At 41.9% G+C, this 18,550-nt stretch overlaps 1 protein-coding gene across 1 annotated transcript in view; it reads right to left on the reverse strand.

The window, feature by feature from the left end:
• Positions 1-9,914: 9,914 nt before the first annotated feature.
• RHBDD2 (rhomboid domain containing 2) overlaps positions 9,915-18,550 on the reverse strand; it is a 52,179-nt gene continuing 43,543 nt past the window's right edge. Inside the window, exon 4 of the mRNA XM_053707422.1 lies at positions 9,915-10,928. Within this exon, the coding sequence (XP_053563397.1) occupies positions 10,646-10,928 (283 nt within the window). The 3' untranslated portion in view covers positions 9,915-10,645. The remainder of the gene's footprint in view (positions 10,929-18,550) is intronic.

Genomic DNA, 18,550 nt, shown 5'->3' on the forward strand with positions numbered 1-18,550 from the left:
TCAATTTGTACAGATTGACTTTTATTTAAAGTAGCATCAATACAGTTAGTACATAAATTTCTATTGGGCTCCACTTTGGCATTGCAACAAATGACACAGGTATCATCCTCTGAATCAGACATGTTTAACACACTAGCAAATAAACTTGCAACTTGGAATACAATTCAATTAGAATAATATTAAAAACGTACTGTGCCTTTAAGAAGCACAGAAGATCTATGACAGTTGAAAATTAATAAATTGAAAACAGTTATAGTGTAAACAACACAACTTTAGCAAAGGTTTAATCCCATTAGCAAAGATAACAAATTCTGAAAGCAGGAAACAAATTACAGAATAAACGTTTTTTATCTCAGTCAACTATAATTCTCACAGCTCTGCTGAGAGAAATTACCTCCCTCAAAATAAGTTTTGAAGACCCCTGAGCTCTGTAGAGATGAACCGGATCATGCAGGAAATACAATGAGCTGCTGACTGAAATATTTGATGCGTAGCAAAAGCGCCAAAAAACGGCCCCTCACACACAGCAGTGAGAGAGAACAGAAACTGTCAGAAAAAAGATTAAGCAACTGCCAAGTGGAAAAATAGTGCCCAAACATTTATTCACTCAGTACCTCAGCAAATGAAAACGATTTAACATTTTAGCAAAAACGTTAAACATAATTTCTAGTTATTAAACAGCTTTATGTAATTCTTACAGTGTAATTCTAGTGAAGTACCATTCCCCAGAATACTGAAGTGTAAAGTATACATACATGACATTATATCGGTATGGCAGGATTTTCTCATCAATTCCATTGTCAGAAAATAAAAGCTGCTACATACCTCTATGCAGATTCATCTGCCCGCTGTCCCCTGATCTGAAGTTTACCTCTCCTCAGATGGCCGAGAAACAGCAATATGATCTTAACTACTCCGGCTAAAATCATAGCAAAAACTCTGGTAGATTCTTCTTCAAACTCTGCCAGAGAGGTAATAACACACTCCGGTGCTATTTTAAAATAACAAACTTTTGATTGAAGATATAAAACTAAGTATAATCACCATAGTCCTCTCACACATCCTATCTAGTCGTTGGGTGCAAGAGAATGACTGGGAGTGACGTAGAGGGGAGGAGCTATATGCAGCTCTGCTGGGTGAATCCTCTTGCACTTCCTGTTGGGGAGGAGTAATATCCCAGAAGTAATGATGACCCGTGGACTGATCACACTTAACAGAAGAAAAGATATCTGTGTTCTATAGTGATACTTTATTTCTTAAAAAAGAGCCACAAAAAATGTAGCATAGTTTATACAGATGACAAAAAAAGTGCAAGTTGTAGGCAAAGTTATTACACATGCATTTTAAATAGAACATCTGTAAAAAACAATATTGTATAGCTACTAAAAAAACAACCTTATGGTTACTAGAACAAATTAAATTCTATTTACAGCATTTATCACATTGAACATAGTATTATTATAGGTATATTATATTCAAAATGTTTTGTGCATATGAAAGAACAGCATTTAAATGTGTTGAAAATATTTTTTCCCTCAAAATAGTTATGTAAAGGCTGGCTACATTTAAACAAATAGCAACATTAGTTGTGTACTCATTGGCTGATAGAGACACCTCCCTCAGCTTTACAGGAGGACAGAGACAGAATTCTGAAAATCGGGGCAGGAAAAATCCCTCTCTTGTAGCTGAGACATAAAAAGTATATATATAGGGCCCGATCCGATATGCAGCGTCAAATTTTGCGCTGGTTTGGTATCACATATACGGCGTAACATAGAAGTTACGCTCGTATATTTCTGCCTTCGGCCGTAGTTTTTTGGCCCATAGACAGGTATACCAAACTCGCGCAGTTTGGTATCCAATATACAGCGTAAGGACTTATGTGGCCAAAATGGAGAAATCTTACTCCATTTTCACCTCGCCACAAAATGCAGGCGTAGTAAGCCTTACGCTGAGTATTGGAGCCCCGTAGCTCCCTAAACTACCTGCAAAATAAAACCTAACACCTAACGCATGCACAATGTCTATCTACCTGTCAAATGCAATCCCTAATAAAGTGTTTAACCCCTAAACTGCCGCTCCCGGACCCCGCCGCCACCTACATTAAATGTCTAACCCCCTAATGTGATCCCCCTACACCGCCGCCACCTACATTAAAATTATTAACCCCTAATGTAATCCCCCTACACCGCCGCCACCTATATTATATATCTAACCCCCTAATGTGAGCCCACTACACCGCCGCCACCTATATTATATATCTAACCCCCTAATGTGAGCCCTCTACACCGCTGCCACCTATATTAAATGTCTAACCCCCTAATGTGAGCCCCCTACACCGCCGCCACCTACATTAAAATTATTAACCCCTAATGTAATCCCCCTACACCGCCGCCACCTATTTTAACTATATTACCCCCTAATCTAATCCCCCTACACCGCCGCCACCTATAATAAATGTATTACCCCCTAAAATACTAAGATGTCCCTACCCTAAACTAAATTACAAATAGCCCTGAAAAGGGCCTTTTGCGTTGCATTGCCCCAAAGTAACCAGCTCTATTACCAGCCCTTAAAAGGGCCTTTTGCGGGGCATTGCCCCAATATAACCGGCTCTATTATCAGCCCTTAAAAGGGCCTTTTGCGTGGCATTGCCCCAAAGTAACCAGCTCTATTAGCAGCCCTTAAAAGGGCCTTTTGCGGGGCATTGTCACAAAGTAATCAGCTCTTTTACCTGGTATCTGACCCCCCTACACCGCCGCCACCTATATTAAATATATTAACCCCTAATCTAATCCCCCTACACCGCCGCCACCTATATTAAATATATTAACCCCTAATCTAATCCCCCTACACCGCCGCCACCTATATTAAATATATTAACCCCAATCTAATCCCCCTACACCGCCGCCACCTATATTAACTATATTAACCCTAATTATATTAGGGTAAATATAGTTAATAGTTATTATATTATATATATTATTAATATAGTTAATAATTAATATAGTTATATTATATATATTAACTATATTAACCCTAACACCCCTAACTTAATTATTATTGCAATAAATCTAAATAATATCAATCTTATTAACTAAAATATTCCTATTTAAAACTAAATACTTACCTATAAAATTAGGGGGTAATATAGTTAATGTAGCTGGCGGCAGGGTCCGAGAGCGGCGGTTTAGGGGTTAATATATTTATTGTTAGGAGTGAGAGGGGGGGATTGCGGATAGAGGGGAATACGTGTCGGGCTATGTTTGGGAGGCGTGTTAGACAGTTACGGGAGATTTTATAATTTAGTCAGTTTTTGTAGGCGGCAGTTTCTAAAGTGCCGTAAGTCACTGGCGACTCCAGTCTGACGGCGCTGTATATGTGATAGCTCGAGTTGCGAGCTGAAACTACGGGCGGTGCAGGTTTCCACGATTGCGCCGAAACCTGCGCCGTATATCGGATCGCGCCCATAGTGTCCATTTAAAGGGACAAAAAAGTGTCTTGTTATTAGAAGACTGTAAAATTGTGAAATAAATTAAAATACAAACCAAGTGTGACATCTTTCTGAATACATAAACCACTTGTTTATTATAATTGTAAACAGTCAAAGCCCTCCACCACCACAATAACAGAATTTATGCTTACCTGATAAATTACTTTCTCTTGCGGTGTATCCAGTCCACGGATTCATCCTTTACTTGTGGGATATTCTCCTTCCCTACAGGAAGTGGCAAAGAGAGCACACAGCAGAGCTGCCCACACAGCCCCCCCTCTAGCTCCACCCCCCAGTCATTCGACCAAAGGTTAGGAAGAAAAAGGAGAAACCATAGGGTGCAGTGGTGACTGTAGTTTAAACAGAAAAATTTACCTGACTTAAATGCCAGGGCGGGCCGTGGACTGGATACACCGCAAGAGAAAGTAATTTATCAGGTAAGCATAAATTCTGTTTTCTCTTGCAAGGTGTATCCAGTCCACGGATTCATCCTTTACTTGTGGGATACCAATACCAAAGCTTTAGGACACGGATGAAGGGAGGGAACAAGACAGGTACCTTAAACGGAAGGCACCACTGCTTGCAAAACATTTCTCCCAAAAATACCCTCCGAAGAAGCAAAAGTATTGAATTTGGAAAATTTGGAAAAAGTATGCAGTGAAGACCAAGTCGCTGCCTTACAAATCTGTTCAACAGAAGCCTCATTTTTGAAAGCCCATGTGGAAGCCACTGCTCTAGTAGAATGAGCAGTAATTGTTTCAGGAGGCTGCTGGCCAGCAGTCTCATAGGCCAAACGGATGATGCTTTTCAGCCAAAAGGAAAGAGAGGTAGCAGTCGCTTTCTGACCTCTCCTCTTACCAGAATAGATAACAAACAAGGAGGATGTTTGTCTGAAATCCTTAGTTGCTTGTAAATAGAACTTTAAAGCATGAACTACATCAAGATTGTGTAACAGACGTTCCTTCTTCGAAGAAGGATTAGGACACAGAGAAGGAACAACTATTTCCTGGTTAATATTCTTGTTAGAAACAACTTTAGGAAGAAAACCAGGCTTGGTACGCAAAACTACCTTATCTGCGTGGAACACCAGGTAAGGTGAATCACACTGTAAGGCAGATAATTCTGAAACTCTTAATGTCTATGGAATGTAAAGGTTCAAACGGAACCCCTTGAAGAACTGAAAGAACTAGATTTAGACTCCATGGCGGAGCCACAGGTTTATAGACAGGCTTGATTCTGACTAAAGCCTGAGCAAACGCTTGAACGTCTGGTACCTCTGCCAGACGCTTGATTAAAAGGATAGACAGAGCAGATATCTGTCCCTTTAAGGAACTAGCTGACAATCCTTTCTCCAATCCTTCTTGGAGGAAAGACAATATCCTGGGAATCCTAATCTTACTCCATGAGTAACCCTTGGATTCACAACAACCCAGATATTTCCGCCATATCTTATGGTAGATTTTCCTGGTGACAGGCTTTCTAGCCTGAATCAGAGTATCAATAACTGACTCAGAGAAACCACGCTTTGATAGAATTAAGCGTTCAATCTCCAAGCAGTCAGACGTAGAGAAACTAGATTTGGATGCTTGAACGGACCCTGTATTAGAAGATCCTGGTGGGACAGATGACATGTCCACTAGGTCTGCATACTAAGTCCTGCGTGGCCACGCAGGCGCTATCAGAATCACCGAAGCCTTCTCCTGCTTGATTCTGGCGACCAGACGAGGGAGAAGGGGAAACGGTGGAAAAACATAAGCCAGATTGAAGGACCAAGGCGCTGCTAGAGCTTCTATAAATACAGCCTTGGGGTCCCGGGACCTGGACCCGTAGAGAGGAAGTTTGGTGTTCTGACGGGACGCCATCAGATCCAACTCTGGAGTGCCCCATAGCTGAGTCAGCTGGGCAAACACCTCCGGGTGGAGTTCCCACTCCCCCGGGTGAAAAGTCTGACGACTTAGGAAATCCGCCTCCCAGTTGTCTACTCCTGGGATGTGAATTGCTGAGAGCTGGCAGGAGTGATCCTCCGCCCACCTTATTATTTTGGTTACTTACGTCATCGCTAGGGAACTCTTTGTTCCCCCCTGATGATTGACGTAAGCTACAGTCGTGATGTTGTCCAACTGAAATCTGATGAATTTGGCCGCAGCTAGTTGAGGCCATGCCTGAAGAGCGTTGAATATCGCCCTCAGTTCCAGAATGTTTATCGGGAGAAGCTTTTCTTCCCGAGACCATAAGCCCTGAGCTTTCAGGGAGTCCCAGACCGCACCCCAGCCTAACAGACTGGCGTCGGTCGTTACAATGATCCACTCTGGTCTGCGGAAACATATTCCCTGAGACAGGTGATCCTGACACAACCACCAGAGAAGAGAATCTCTGGTCTCCTGGTCCAACTGAATTTGAGCAGACAAATCTGCATAATCCCCATTCCACTGTTTGAGCATGCATAGTTGCAGTGGTCTGAGGTGTATCCGAGCAAAAGGGACTATGTCCATTGCCGCTACCATTAATCCGATTGTCTCCATGCACTGAGCCACAGATGGCCGGGGAATGGAATGAAGAACTCGGCAAGTAGTTAAGAATTTTAATTTTCTGACCTCCGTCAGAAATATTTTCATTTCTACCGAGTCTATTAGAGTCCCTAGGAAGGGAACCCTTGTGAGAGGGGAAAGAGAACTCTTTTTGATGTTCACTTTCCACCCGTGAGACCTCAGAAAGGCCAATACAATCTCTGTGTGAGACTTGGCTCTTTGGAAAGACGGCGCCTGAATTAAGATGTCGTCTAGGTAAGGCGCCACTGCTATGCCCCGTGGTCTTAGAACCGCCAGGAGGGACCCTAGCACCTTTGTGAAAATTCTGGGAGCAGTGGCTAAGCCGAAAGGAAGAGCCACAAACTGGTAATGCTTGTCCAGAAAAGCGAACCTGAGAAACTGGTGATGATCTTTGTGGATAGGAATGTGTAGATATGCATCCTTTAGATCCATGGTAGTCATATATTGACCTTCCTGGATCATTGGTAAGATTGTCCGAATGGTCTCCATTTTGAATGATGGGACTCTGAGGAATCTGTTTAGAATTTTTAGATCCAGGATGAGTCTGAAAGTTCCCTCTTTTTTGGGAACCACAAACAGGTTTGAGTAGAAACCCAACCCTTGTTCCGCCATTGGAACTGGGTGGATCACTCCCATTGTATGTAGATCTTCTACACAGCGTAAAAACGCTTCTTTCTTCGTCTGATCTGTAGACAGACGAGAAATGTGGAACCTCCCCCTTGGAGGAGAACCCTTGAATTCTAGAAGATATCCCTGGGATACAATATCTAACGCCCAAGGATCGTGTACATCTCTTGCCCAGGCCTGAGCGAAGAGAGAGAGTCTGCCCCCTACTAGATCCGGTCCCGGATCGGGGGCTACCCCTTCATGCTGTCTTGGTGGCAGCTGCAGGCTTTTTGGCCTGTTTACCCTTATTCCAGCCCTGGTAAGGTTTCCAGGTTGCCTTGGGCTGTGAAGCATTACCCTCTTGCTTTGCAGCCGGAGAGGATGAAGCGGGGCCGTTCCTGAAATTACGAAAGGAACAAAAATTAGTTTTGTTCTTTGTCTTAAAGGACTTGTCCTGAGGGAGAGTATGGCCTTTTCCCCCGGTGATTTCTGAAATAATCTCTTTCAATTCAGGCCCGAAGAGGGTCTTTCCTTTGAAAGGGATGTTCAAAATCTTGGATTTAGACGACACATTGGCCGACCAGGACTTTAGCCATAGCGCCCTGCGCGCCAAAATGGCGAAACCTGAATTTTTTGCCGCTAACTTAGCTATTTGGAAAGCGGCGTCAGTGATAAAAGAATTAGCTAGCTTTAGAGCCTTAATTCTATCCATAATTTCCTCATATGAGGTCTCCGTCTGGAGCGAGTCTTCCAGCGCCTCAAACCAGAAAGCCGCCGCAGTAGTTACAGGAATAATGCAGGCAATAGGCTGGAGAAGAAAACCTTGTTGAACAAAAATTTTCTTAAGTAAACCCTCTAACTTCTTATCCGTAGGGTCTTTAAAAGCACAACTGTCTTCAATTGGTATGGTTGTGCGTTTAGCAAGTGAAGAAACAGCCCCCTCCACCTTAGGGACCGTCTGCCACGAGTCCCGCACAGGGTCAGATATGGGGAACATTTTCTTAAAAACAGGAGGGGGAACAAAGGGAACACCTGGTCTATCCCACTCCCTAGTAACGATATCCGCAATCCTCTTAGGGACCGGAAACGCATCCGTGTAAACAGGGACCTCTAGGTACTTGTCCATTTTACACAATTTCTCTGGGATCACCAAAGGGTCGCAGTCATCCAGAGTAGCTAATACCTCCCTAAGCAAAACGCGGAGGTGTTCTAGTTTAAATTTAAAAGCCAATGTATCTGAATCTGTCTGAGGAGGAACCCTTCCTGAATCAGAGACTTCTCCCTCAGACATCAAATCCCTCGCTCCCACTTCAGAGCGTTGTGAGGGTATATCGGATACGGCTACTAAAGCGTCAGAATGCTCATAATCTGTTCTTAAAACGGAGCTATCACGCTTTGCAGGTAACACGGGCAGCTTAGATAAGAAGGCTGTAAGAGAATTATCCATGACTGCCGCTAAGTCTTGTAATGTAAAAGGGTTAGACGCACTAGAGGTACTAGGCGTCGCTTGCGCGGGCGTAACTGGTTGTGACACTTGGGGAGAGGCAGACGGGCTACCCTCGTTACCTTCAGTCTGAGAATCATCTTGGGCCACATTCTTAAGTGCAACAATATGATCTTTAAAGTGTATAGACATATCAGTACAAGTGGGACACATTCTGAGAGGGGGTTCCACCATGGCTTCTAAACACATTGAACAAGGATTTTCCTTAGTGTCAGACATGTTTAACAGACTATTAGTATACACAAGCAGGCTTGGAAATCACTTTAATCAAATAAAAAACACAATTTGAAAAAACGTTACTGTGCCTTTAAAAGATAAAAAAGAGCACACAATTTTACAAAACAGTGAAAAATGCAGCAATCCTTTTGAAATTTTCACAGTATGTATCTAAAGCCTTAATAAGATTTCACCATAAGTTACAAAACGATTAAACCCTTAATGCCCAAACCGGAGCAGCCTAAAGCCAACACCCGGTTAAAATTACTACAGCACCTTGCCACAGCCTTGCTGTGGCCCTACCTGCCCTTAGGGATCAGATTTGGGGGAATATAGTTTCTTTAAGGCCCTCAAACAGCAGCAGGACCCTCCATGTGAAGCAGCATGAACTTCTCTGCAATTCTAACTGCGCATCTGAGGCGCAAAATTAGGCTCCTCCCACTCTATTCTGGAGCTGTGAGGCCTAAGAAATCACTCCTAAGTGAATAAAAAATAGCCATGTGGGTAATAACCCCAGAAAGAACCCAAAAGGGCTTTCAAAGTGTCTTGCAAACAATATTTTCCTTAGCTGAACAATCGATTGCTCTGAATAAGTGTCAACCAGCATAATTAGCCCTATTATGTAAGCATTCAATTCCTTACTAAGTCTGTGAACATAGCTTACCCTCCCCTCATGGGGATATTGTCAGTCTCTTCTAGCATTATCTCAGTCTTGTCTAGAAATAAATGACTGAACATACCTTATTGCAGTTCACCCTGCAAACTGTTCCCCCCAACTGAAGTTTTCTGGTACTCCTTAGTCCTGTGTGGGAACAGCAGTGGATTTTAGTTACAACATGCTAAAATCATTTTCCTCTCAGCAGAAATCTTCATCACTTTTCTGCTAGAGAGTAAATAGTACAAACTGGTACCATTTAAAATAACAAACTTTTGATTGAAGATAATAAAAACTACAATTCTAACACCACATTCACTTTACCCTCCCGAGAGAGACCCTAGTGCTTAGAGCCGGCAAAGAGAATGACTGGGGGTTGGAGCTAGAGGGGGGGGGGCTGTGTGGGCAGCTCTGCTGTGTGCTCTCTTTGCCACTTCCTGTAGGGAAGGAGAATATCCCACAAGTAAAGGATGAATCCGTGGACTGGATACACCTTGCAAGAGAAATGTTATTAGCAAAACTCGCATTGTTATACAGTATCTTAACTGTTTAACTCTGCGGAGGTTGATTAGGGAAAGATATGTGACTTAGGCTTGTGAATTCTGCAGAGAATATTACGAACTTTAAAAAGTAAAAACCCAAAAAAAATTTGAGTTAAATTACAGAAAAACATGACAACATAAATAATGAAAGTATAGTGCAATGTTGTTTTACTATGTATAATTAAACATAATAATAATCGCCACTTTAAGCTCTATGAAAACTTGCAGACTTCAGCAGACTGTATCACAGTATTCTATTCACAGTTGATAGAAATTATTTCAGTTCCCACCAAACATTCTACACTACTTTTTTCCAATTTTCTATATTTAAGGCAAAATTATGAATAAATAGTAAGGCATTATTTTTAATAGACACATTGATCAAACAAAATGATTCATATACAAATGACCTCTCAGGTTTGTATTATTGTTTGGTTTCAGTCTGAAAAAAAAGCCATCTTGCATCAAAAGTCTGAAGTTGTTATTGGTTTTTTTTAATGCTACCACAGAGTTCATAAGCAGACAAGCAACAGTGCTTGGAAATACTTGTACATATTACTCCTGCAGAAAGCTTTTAATATGTGCAGTTGTTTAGAAAGATGTTACAGATACTCATTTGTGGATGAAACATAGATATTTAGGTTGCATTCTAGATGCAAAAAACAATTGTTTAAACACATCTGGTCTGTGATGCGGAAATGACATGTTAGAGCATGTAATTTTTTGCTTTAAAACGTCCCTTTAAGGAAGGATAATTTATTGATATAAACAATTTAGTCCAAAAAGGAAAAAGAAGGGATTATAAAAATAACCAGTATTTAAATGAAGTACATAAGGATGAAGAGAAGGAATCCAACTGAGAAAGTGGGAGTAGATATCACATATAAAATTCCTGGACAATGATGTATGAAAATATATTTTGTGAATACAGATTGTAGAATGGGGCTACACTACTGATTTACAATAAAGACGGTCAAAAAGCAAAATGACAATACAAATTCTGCATTTTGTGTTCACTGCAGCACATCCAGTCTGACAATATAAATCAATAAAAAGTGGTATTTCTATACGTAGATTACGCTACGCCTGAGTCTGCACTTCCTGTAGTCCTGGAGAAGGGAACAAGACTCCAGATGTACCTGGGGAGGAGTGAGCCTCTGTATGGCTGTGTCCTGCTGTGCAAGAATGGTTTATCTGTGGAGGAGAGCCAGTAACAACTTGAGTAGGATAAGATCCAACAGACGCAGCTGCAGGCCATGTTCCAGTGGGTCTGGCATTATGATATGGGTTGTAACTTTTAGAGAGGCCAGGGGAAGGTGTGTAATACTGTTGTGTGGGGTAAGATCCGGGTGGTGGGTTTATCCTAAAAGACAAATGAAAAAATAAATACTAAACATTTCTATAATCTTTATAATATGCAGAGAAAAAAAGGCTGGCAGGTTAAACTCCCTTCATTTGCATGAACAAAACATATTCTACAATTTCTCCAACATTGGTGTGTCCGGTCCACGGCATCATCCTTACTTGTGGGATATTCTCTTCCCCAACAGGAAATGGCAAAGAGTCCCAGCAAAGCTGGTCACATGATCCCTCCTAGGCTCCGCACACCCCAGTCATTCTCTTTGCCGTTGCACAGGCAACATCTCCACGGAGATGGTTAAGAGTTTTTTGGTGTTTAAATGTAGTTTTTATTCTTCTATCAAGTGTTTGTTATTTTAAAATAGTGCTGGTATGTACTATTTACTCTGAAACAGAAAAGGATGAAGATTTCTGTTTGTAAGAGGAAGATGATTTTAGCAGACAGTAACTAAAATCGATTGCTGTTTCCACACAGGACTGTTGAGATGAAGTAACTTCAGTTGGGGGAAACAGTTAGCAGACTTTTCTGCTTAAGGTATGACTAGCCATATTTCTAACAAGACCATGTAATGCTGGAAGGCTGTCATTTCCCCTCATGGGGACCGGTAAGCCATTTTCTTAGTCAAACATAAAAGAATAAAGGGCTTAAAAAAAGGGCTTAAAAACTGGTAGACATTTTTATGGGCTAAAACGATTGCTTTATTGGGGCATATTATGCAGATTCTAGCTAATAATTGGCATTATAATCTTGGGGAACGTTTAAAAAACGGCAGGCACTGTGTTGGACACCTTTTTTAGTCTGGGGGCCTTTCTAGTTATAGACTGAGCCTCATTTTCGCGCCATTACTGCGCAGTTGTTTTTGGAGGGCAAGGCATGCAGATGCATGTGTGAGGATCTAAGAATCACTAAAAAAGCTTCTAGAAGGCGTCATTTGGTATCGTATTCCCCTCTGGGCTTGGTTGGGTCTCAGCAAAGCATATAGCTGGGACTGTATAGGGGTTAAATTTAAAAACGGCTCCGGTTCCGTTATTTTAAGGGTTAAAGCTCTGAAATTTGGTGTGCAATACTTTTAATGCCTTAAGACACTGTGGTGAAATGTTGGTAATTTTTGAACAATTCCTTCATACTTTTTCACATATTCAGTAATAAAGTGTTTTCAGTTTGAAATTTAAAGAGACAGTAACGGTTTTATTTTAAAACGTTTTTTGTGCTTTGTTGACAAGTTTAAGCCTGTTTAACATGTCTGTACCACCGGTAAGCTATGTTCTATATGTATGAAAGCAAATGTGTCTCCCCATTTAAATTTATGTGATAATTGTGCCATAGTGTCCAAACAAAGTAAGGACAGTAATGCCACAGATAATGATATTGCCCAAGATGATTCCTCAAATGAGGGGAGTAAACATGATACTACATCATCCCCTACTGTGTCTACACCAGTTTTGCCCACACAGGAGGCCCCTAGTACATCTAGTGCGCCAATACTTATTACCATGCAACAATTAACGGCTGTAATGGATAACTCCATAGCAAATCTTTTATCCAAAATGCCTACTTATCAGAGAAAGCGTGATTGCTCTGTTTTAAACACTGAAGAGCAAGAGGGCGCTGATGATAACTGTTTTGACATACCCTCACACCAATCTCAAGGGGCCATGAGGGAGGTTTTGTCTGATGGAGAAATCTCAGATTCAGGAAAAATTTCTCATCAAGCTGAACCTGATGTTGTGACATTTAAAGTTAAATTAGAACATCTCCGCGCACTGCTTAAGGAGGTGTTATCTACTCTGGATGATTGTGACAATTTGGTCATTCCAGAGAAATTATGTAAGATGGACAAGTTCCTAGAGGTTCCGGTGCCCCCCCGACGCTTTTCCTATACCCAAGCGGGTGGCGGACATAGTAAATAAAGAGTGGGAAAAGCCCGGCATACCTTTTGTTCCCCCCCCTATATTTAAGAAATTATTTCCTATAGTTGACCCCAGAAAGGACTTATGGCAGACAGTCCCCAAGGTCGAGGGGGCGGTTTCTACTCTAAACAAACGCACTACTATTCCTATCGAAGATAGTTGTGCTTTCAAAGATCCTATGGATAAAAAATTAGAGGGTTTGCTTAAAAAGATTTTTGTACAGCAAGGTTACCTTCTACAACCAATTTCATGCATTGTTCCTGTCACTACGGCAGCGTGTTTCTGGTTCGAGGAACTAGAAAAGTCGCTCAGTAAAGAATCTTCGTATGAGGAGGTTATGGACAGAGTTCAAGCACTTAAATTGGCTAACTCTTTTGTTTTAGATGCCGCTTTGCAATTAGCTAGATTAGCGGCGAAAAATTCAGGGTTTGCTATCGTGGCGTGCAGAGCGCTTTGGCTAAAGTCTTGGTCAGCGGATGTGTCTTCCAAGACAAAATTGCTTAACATTCCTTTCAAAGGTAAAACATTATTTGGACCAGATTTGAAAGAGATTATTTCAGACATCACTGGGGGAAAGGGCCACGCCCTCCCACAGGATAGGTCTTTTAAGGCTAAAAATAAGCCTAATTTTCGTCCCTTTCGCAGAAACGGACCAGCCTCTAATTCTGCATCCTCTAAGCAAGAGGGTAATACTTCACAACCCAAACCAGCCTGGAAACCAATGCAAGGCTGGAACAAGGGTAAGCAGGCCAAGAAGCCTACCACTGCTACCAAAACAGCATGAAGGGATAGCCCCCGATCCGGGACCGGATCTAGTGGGGGGCAGACTCTCTCTCTTTGCTCAGGCTTGGGCAAGAGATGTTCAGGATCCTTGGGCGCTAGAAATAGTTTCTCAAGGTTATTTCCTGGAATTCAAGGAACTACCCCCAAGGGGAAGGTTCCACAGGTCTCACTTATCTTCAAACCAAATAAAGAGACAGGCATTCTTACATTGTGTAGAAGACCTGTTAAAGATGGGAGTGATACATCCAGTTCCAATAAGAGAACAAGGAATGGGATTTTATTCCAATCTGTTCATAGTTCCCAAAAAAGAGGGAACATTCAGACCAATTTTGGATCTGAAGATCCTAAACAAATTTCTCAGGGTACCATCGTTCAAAATGGAAACTATTCGAACGATCCTACCCACCATCCAGGAAAGTCAATTTATGACTACCGTGGATTTAAAGGATGCGTACCTACATATTCCTATCCACAAGGAACATCATCAGTTCCTAAGGTTCGCTTTTCTGGACAAGCATTACCAGTTTGTGGCACTTCCATTTGGATTAGCCACTGCTCCAAGGATTTTCACAAAGGTACTAGGGTCCCTTCTAGCGGTTCTAAGACCAAGGGGCATTGCAGTAGTACCTTACTTGGACGACATCCTAATTCAAGCGTCATCCCTGTCAAAAGCAAAGGCTCATACGGACATCGTCCTAGCCTTTCTCAGATCTCACGGATGGAAGGTGAACAAAGAAAAAAGTTCTCTGTCCCCGTCAACAAGAGTTCCCTTCTTGGGAACAATAATAGATTCCTTAGAAATGAGGATTTTTCTGACAGAGGTCAGAAAATCAAAACTTCTAAGCTCTTGTCAAGTACTTCATTCTGTTCCTCGTCCTTCCATAGCGCAGTGCATGGAAGTAATAGGATTGATGGTTGCAACAATGGACATAGTTCCTTTTGCACGAATTCATCTAAGACCATTACAACTGTGCATGCTCAGACAGTGGAATGGGGATTATACAGACTTGTCTCCGATGATTCAAGTAGATCAAAAGACCAGAGATTCCCTCCGTTGGTGGCTGACCCTGGACAATCTGTCACAGGGAATGAGCTTCCGCAGACCAGAGTGGGTCATTGTCACGACCGACGCCAGTCTAGTGGGCTGGGGCGCGGTCTGGGAATCCCTGAAAGCTCAGGGTCTATGGTCTCGGGAAGAGTCTCTTCTCCCGATAAACATTCTGGAACTGAGAGCGATATTCAATGCTCTCAGAGCTTGGCCTCAACTAGCAAAGGCCAAATTCATAAGGTTTCAATCAGACAACATGACGACCGTTGCATATATCAATCATCAGGGGGGAACAAGGAGTTCCCTGGCGATGAAAGAAGTGACCAAGATAATTCAATGGGCGGAGGATCACTCCTGCCACTTATCTGCGATCCACATCCCAGGAGTGGAAAATTGGGAAGCAGATTTTCTGAGTCGTCAGACATTCCATCCGGGGGAGTGGGAACTCCATCCGGAAATCTTTGCCCAAATAACTCAATTATGGGGCATTCCAGACATGGATCTGATGGCGTCTCGTCAGAACTTCAAGGTTCCTTGCTACGGGTCCAGATCCAGGGATCCCAAGGCGACTCTAGTAGATGCACTAGTAGCACCTTGGACCTTCAACCTAGCTTATGTATTCCCACCGTTTCCTCTCATTCCCAGGCTGGTAGCCAGGATCAATCAGGAGAGGGCCTCGGTGATCTTGATAGCTCCTGCGTGGCCACGCAGGACTTGGTATGCAGACCTGGTGAATATGTCATCGGCTCCACCATGGAAGCTACCTTTGAGACAGGACCTTCTTGTTCAGGGTCCATTCGAACATCCGAATCTGGTTTCCCTCCAACTGACGGCTTGGAGATTGAACGCTTGATTTTATCAAAGCGTGGGTTTTCAGATTCTGTAATAGATACTCTGATTCAGGCTAGAAAGCCTGTAACTAGAAAAATTTACCATAAAATATGGAAAAAATATATCTGTTGGTGTGAATCCAAAGGATTCCCATGGAACAAGATAAAAATTCCTAAGATTCTATCCTTTCTACAAGAAGGTTTGGAGAAAGGATTATCTGCAAGTTCTCTAAAGGGACAGATCTCTGCTTTATCTGTTTTACTTCACAAAAGACTGGCAGCCGTGCCAGATGTTCAAGCATTTGTTCAGGCTCTGGTTAGGATCAAGCCTGTTTACAGACCTTTGACTCCTCCCTGGAGTCTAAATCTAGTTCTTTCAGTTCTTCAAGGGGTTCCATTTGAACCTTTACATTCCATAGATATTAAGTTACTATCTTGGAAAGTTTTGTTTTTAGTTGCAATTTCTTCTGCTAGAAGAGTTTCAGAGTTATCTGCTCTGCAGTGTTCTCCGCCCTATCTGGTGTTCCATGCAGATAAGGTGGTTTTTGCGTACTAAGCCTGGTTTTCTTCCGAAAGTTGTTTCTAACAAATATATTAACCAGGAGATAGTTGTACCTTCTTTGTGTCCGAATCCAGTTTCAAAGAAGGAACGTTTGTTACACAATTTGGACGTAGTCCGTGCTCTAAAATTCTATTTAGAGGCTACTAAAGATTTCAGACAAACATCTTCCTTGTTTGTTGTTTATTCTGGTAAAAGGAGAGGTCAAAAAGCGACTTCTACCTCTCTTTCCTTTTGGCTTAAAAGCATTATCCGATTGGCTTATGAGACTGCCGGACGGCAGCCTCCCGAAAGAATCACAGCTCACTCCACTAGGGCTGTGGCTTCCACATGGGCCTTCAAGAACGAGGCTTCTGTTGACCAGATATGTAAGGCAGCGACTTGGTCTTCACTGCACACTTTTGCCAAATTTTACAAATTTGATACTTTTGCTTCTTCGGAGGCTATTTTTGGGAGAAAGGTTTTGCAAGCTGTGGTTCCTTCCGTTTAGGTGACCTGATTTGCTCCCTCCCTTCATCCGTGTCCTAAAGCTTTGGTATTGGTTCCCACAAGTAAGGATGACGCCGTGGACCGGACACACCAATGTTGGAGAAAACAGAATTTATGCTTACCTGATAAATTACTTTCTCCAACGGTGTGTCCGGTCCACGGCCCGCCCTGGTTTTTTAATCAGGTCTGATGAATTATTTTCTCTAACTACAGTCACCACGGTATCATATGGTTTCTCCTATATATATTTCCTCCTGTCCGTCAGTCGAATGACTGGGGTGGGCGGAGCCTAGGAGGGATCATGTGACCAGCTTTGCTGGGACTCTTTGCCATTTCCTGTTGGGGAAGAGAATATCCCACAAGTAAGGATGACGCCATGGACCGGACACACCGTTGGAGAAAGTAATTTATCAGGTAAGCATAAATTCTGTTTTAAACACAAAACAGATCTCTTAAAGGGACGTCAAAGAGCAACAGTAAGAGCACTTCTAAATGCCTCTATGTCTTTCATGGGATAGAAAGATCAAAACTGAAACGTGCACGGGTGCTTTACATCTAGAAATAGAATCATTATTTTCAGTATACTTCCATTAATAAAAAAATAAGTTATTACTGTTTTTCAGCGGCATATGCACATATGCTGTGAGTGTCCCATGCACCAACATTCCACACCTTCTCAGAAAGGCCCTGATGATCGAAAGTGCTGTGATGTGGCGATATATTCAAAAGGAATCTGACACAATGTCAAGAAAGCCAGCAAAATATTCTATATTGAAAGTATAGGGCACGCTATAAAAATTAAGATTCTCTGGTAAATGTTTTTTTACCGTTAACGTGTGATAGCAGATTGTGTGCTATTCTTAGTGCAGGGTCACGATATGGATAATACAATCCTGCACTATCGATAGTGCTCCACTTGTAATATAGGCCTTTATGGGGTATTACATTTTTAGTTTAATGTGAGAAGCTTAACCCAGGAGCTATGCACTTTTCCCCCAATTTTTTTTTCACAAGAGCTGACATCATAGTCAACATCAATATATTTCTGTGTATGCACACTTCTTTTTCATATGAACGGCCAGCAAAAAACATAATACCCTTTGGCACTTTTTCCAACTTAAATGTATGATTTATCAGGATTATTAACAAATGAAAATTTATATTAAAGGGTTATATAAGCGTAAAAAGAAAATGCTCTAATTGGTTGAAGCATTTTATCATTGCACTATTTCTTATAAATATAACCCTGCAAAGGGATTAAACACATACGGCTAGGTTACGAGTTGTTGCGTTATGGTGAAAAAGCAGCGTTATTGGCTCTTTTTCACTACCGCTGGTATTACGAGACTTGTAGGTATAGCTGTACCGCACACCTTTTTGGCCGTAACACAATGTAACTTCCGCACCTTTCAAAAAGTCCTTTTTCAATGGGACTTCCATAGCGCCAGTATTACGAGTTTGCCTGTCCGGCCAAAAAGTGAGCGGTACAGCCTATAACTACAAGATCTGTACAGCCACCTGAAAGTCAGTAGTTATGAGTTTTACGTTACAAAGCTGTAGCATAAAATGTATAACTAAAGTGCTACAAAGTACACTAACACCCATAAACTACCTATTAACCCCCTAACCGAGGCCCTTCAGCATCGCAAACACTAAAATAAAAATATTAACCCCTAATCTGCCGCCACTAAGAAAATGTATTAACCCCTAAACCGCCGCACTCCAGCATCGCAAACACTAGTTAAATATTATTAACCCCTAATCTGCTGCCCCTAACATCGCCGCAACCTATATTACTGTTATTAACCCCTAATCTGCTGCCCCCAAAATCGCCGCCACCTAACTACACTTATTAACCCCTAATCTGCTGAACCAATGTCGCCGCCACTATACTAAAGTTATTAACCCCTAAACCTAAGTCTAACCCTAACGTAACCCTAACACCCACTAACTTTAACATAATTAAAATAATTACAAATAAAAATTACAATTAATACCTAATTTAT

This window comes from Bombina bombina, chromosome 3 (genome assembly GCF_027579735.1).
Source record: "Bombina bombina isolate aBomBom1 chromosome 3, aBomBom1.pri, whole genome shotgun sequence".
Classification (NCBI taxonomy): domain Eukaryota; kingdom Metazoa; phylum Chordata; class Amphibia; order Anura; family Bombinatoridae; genus Bombina; species Bombina bombina.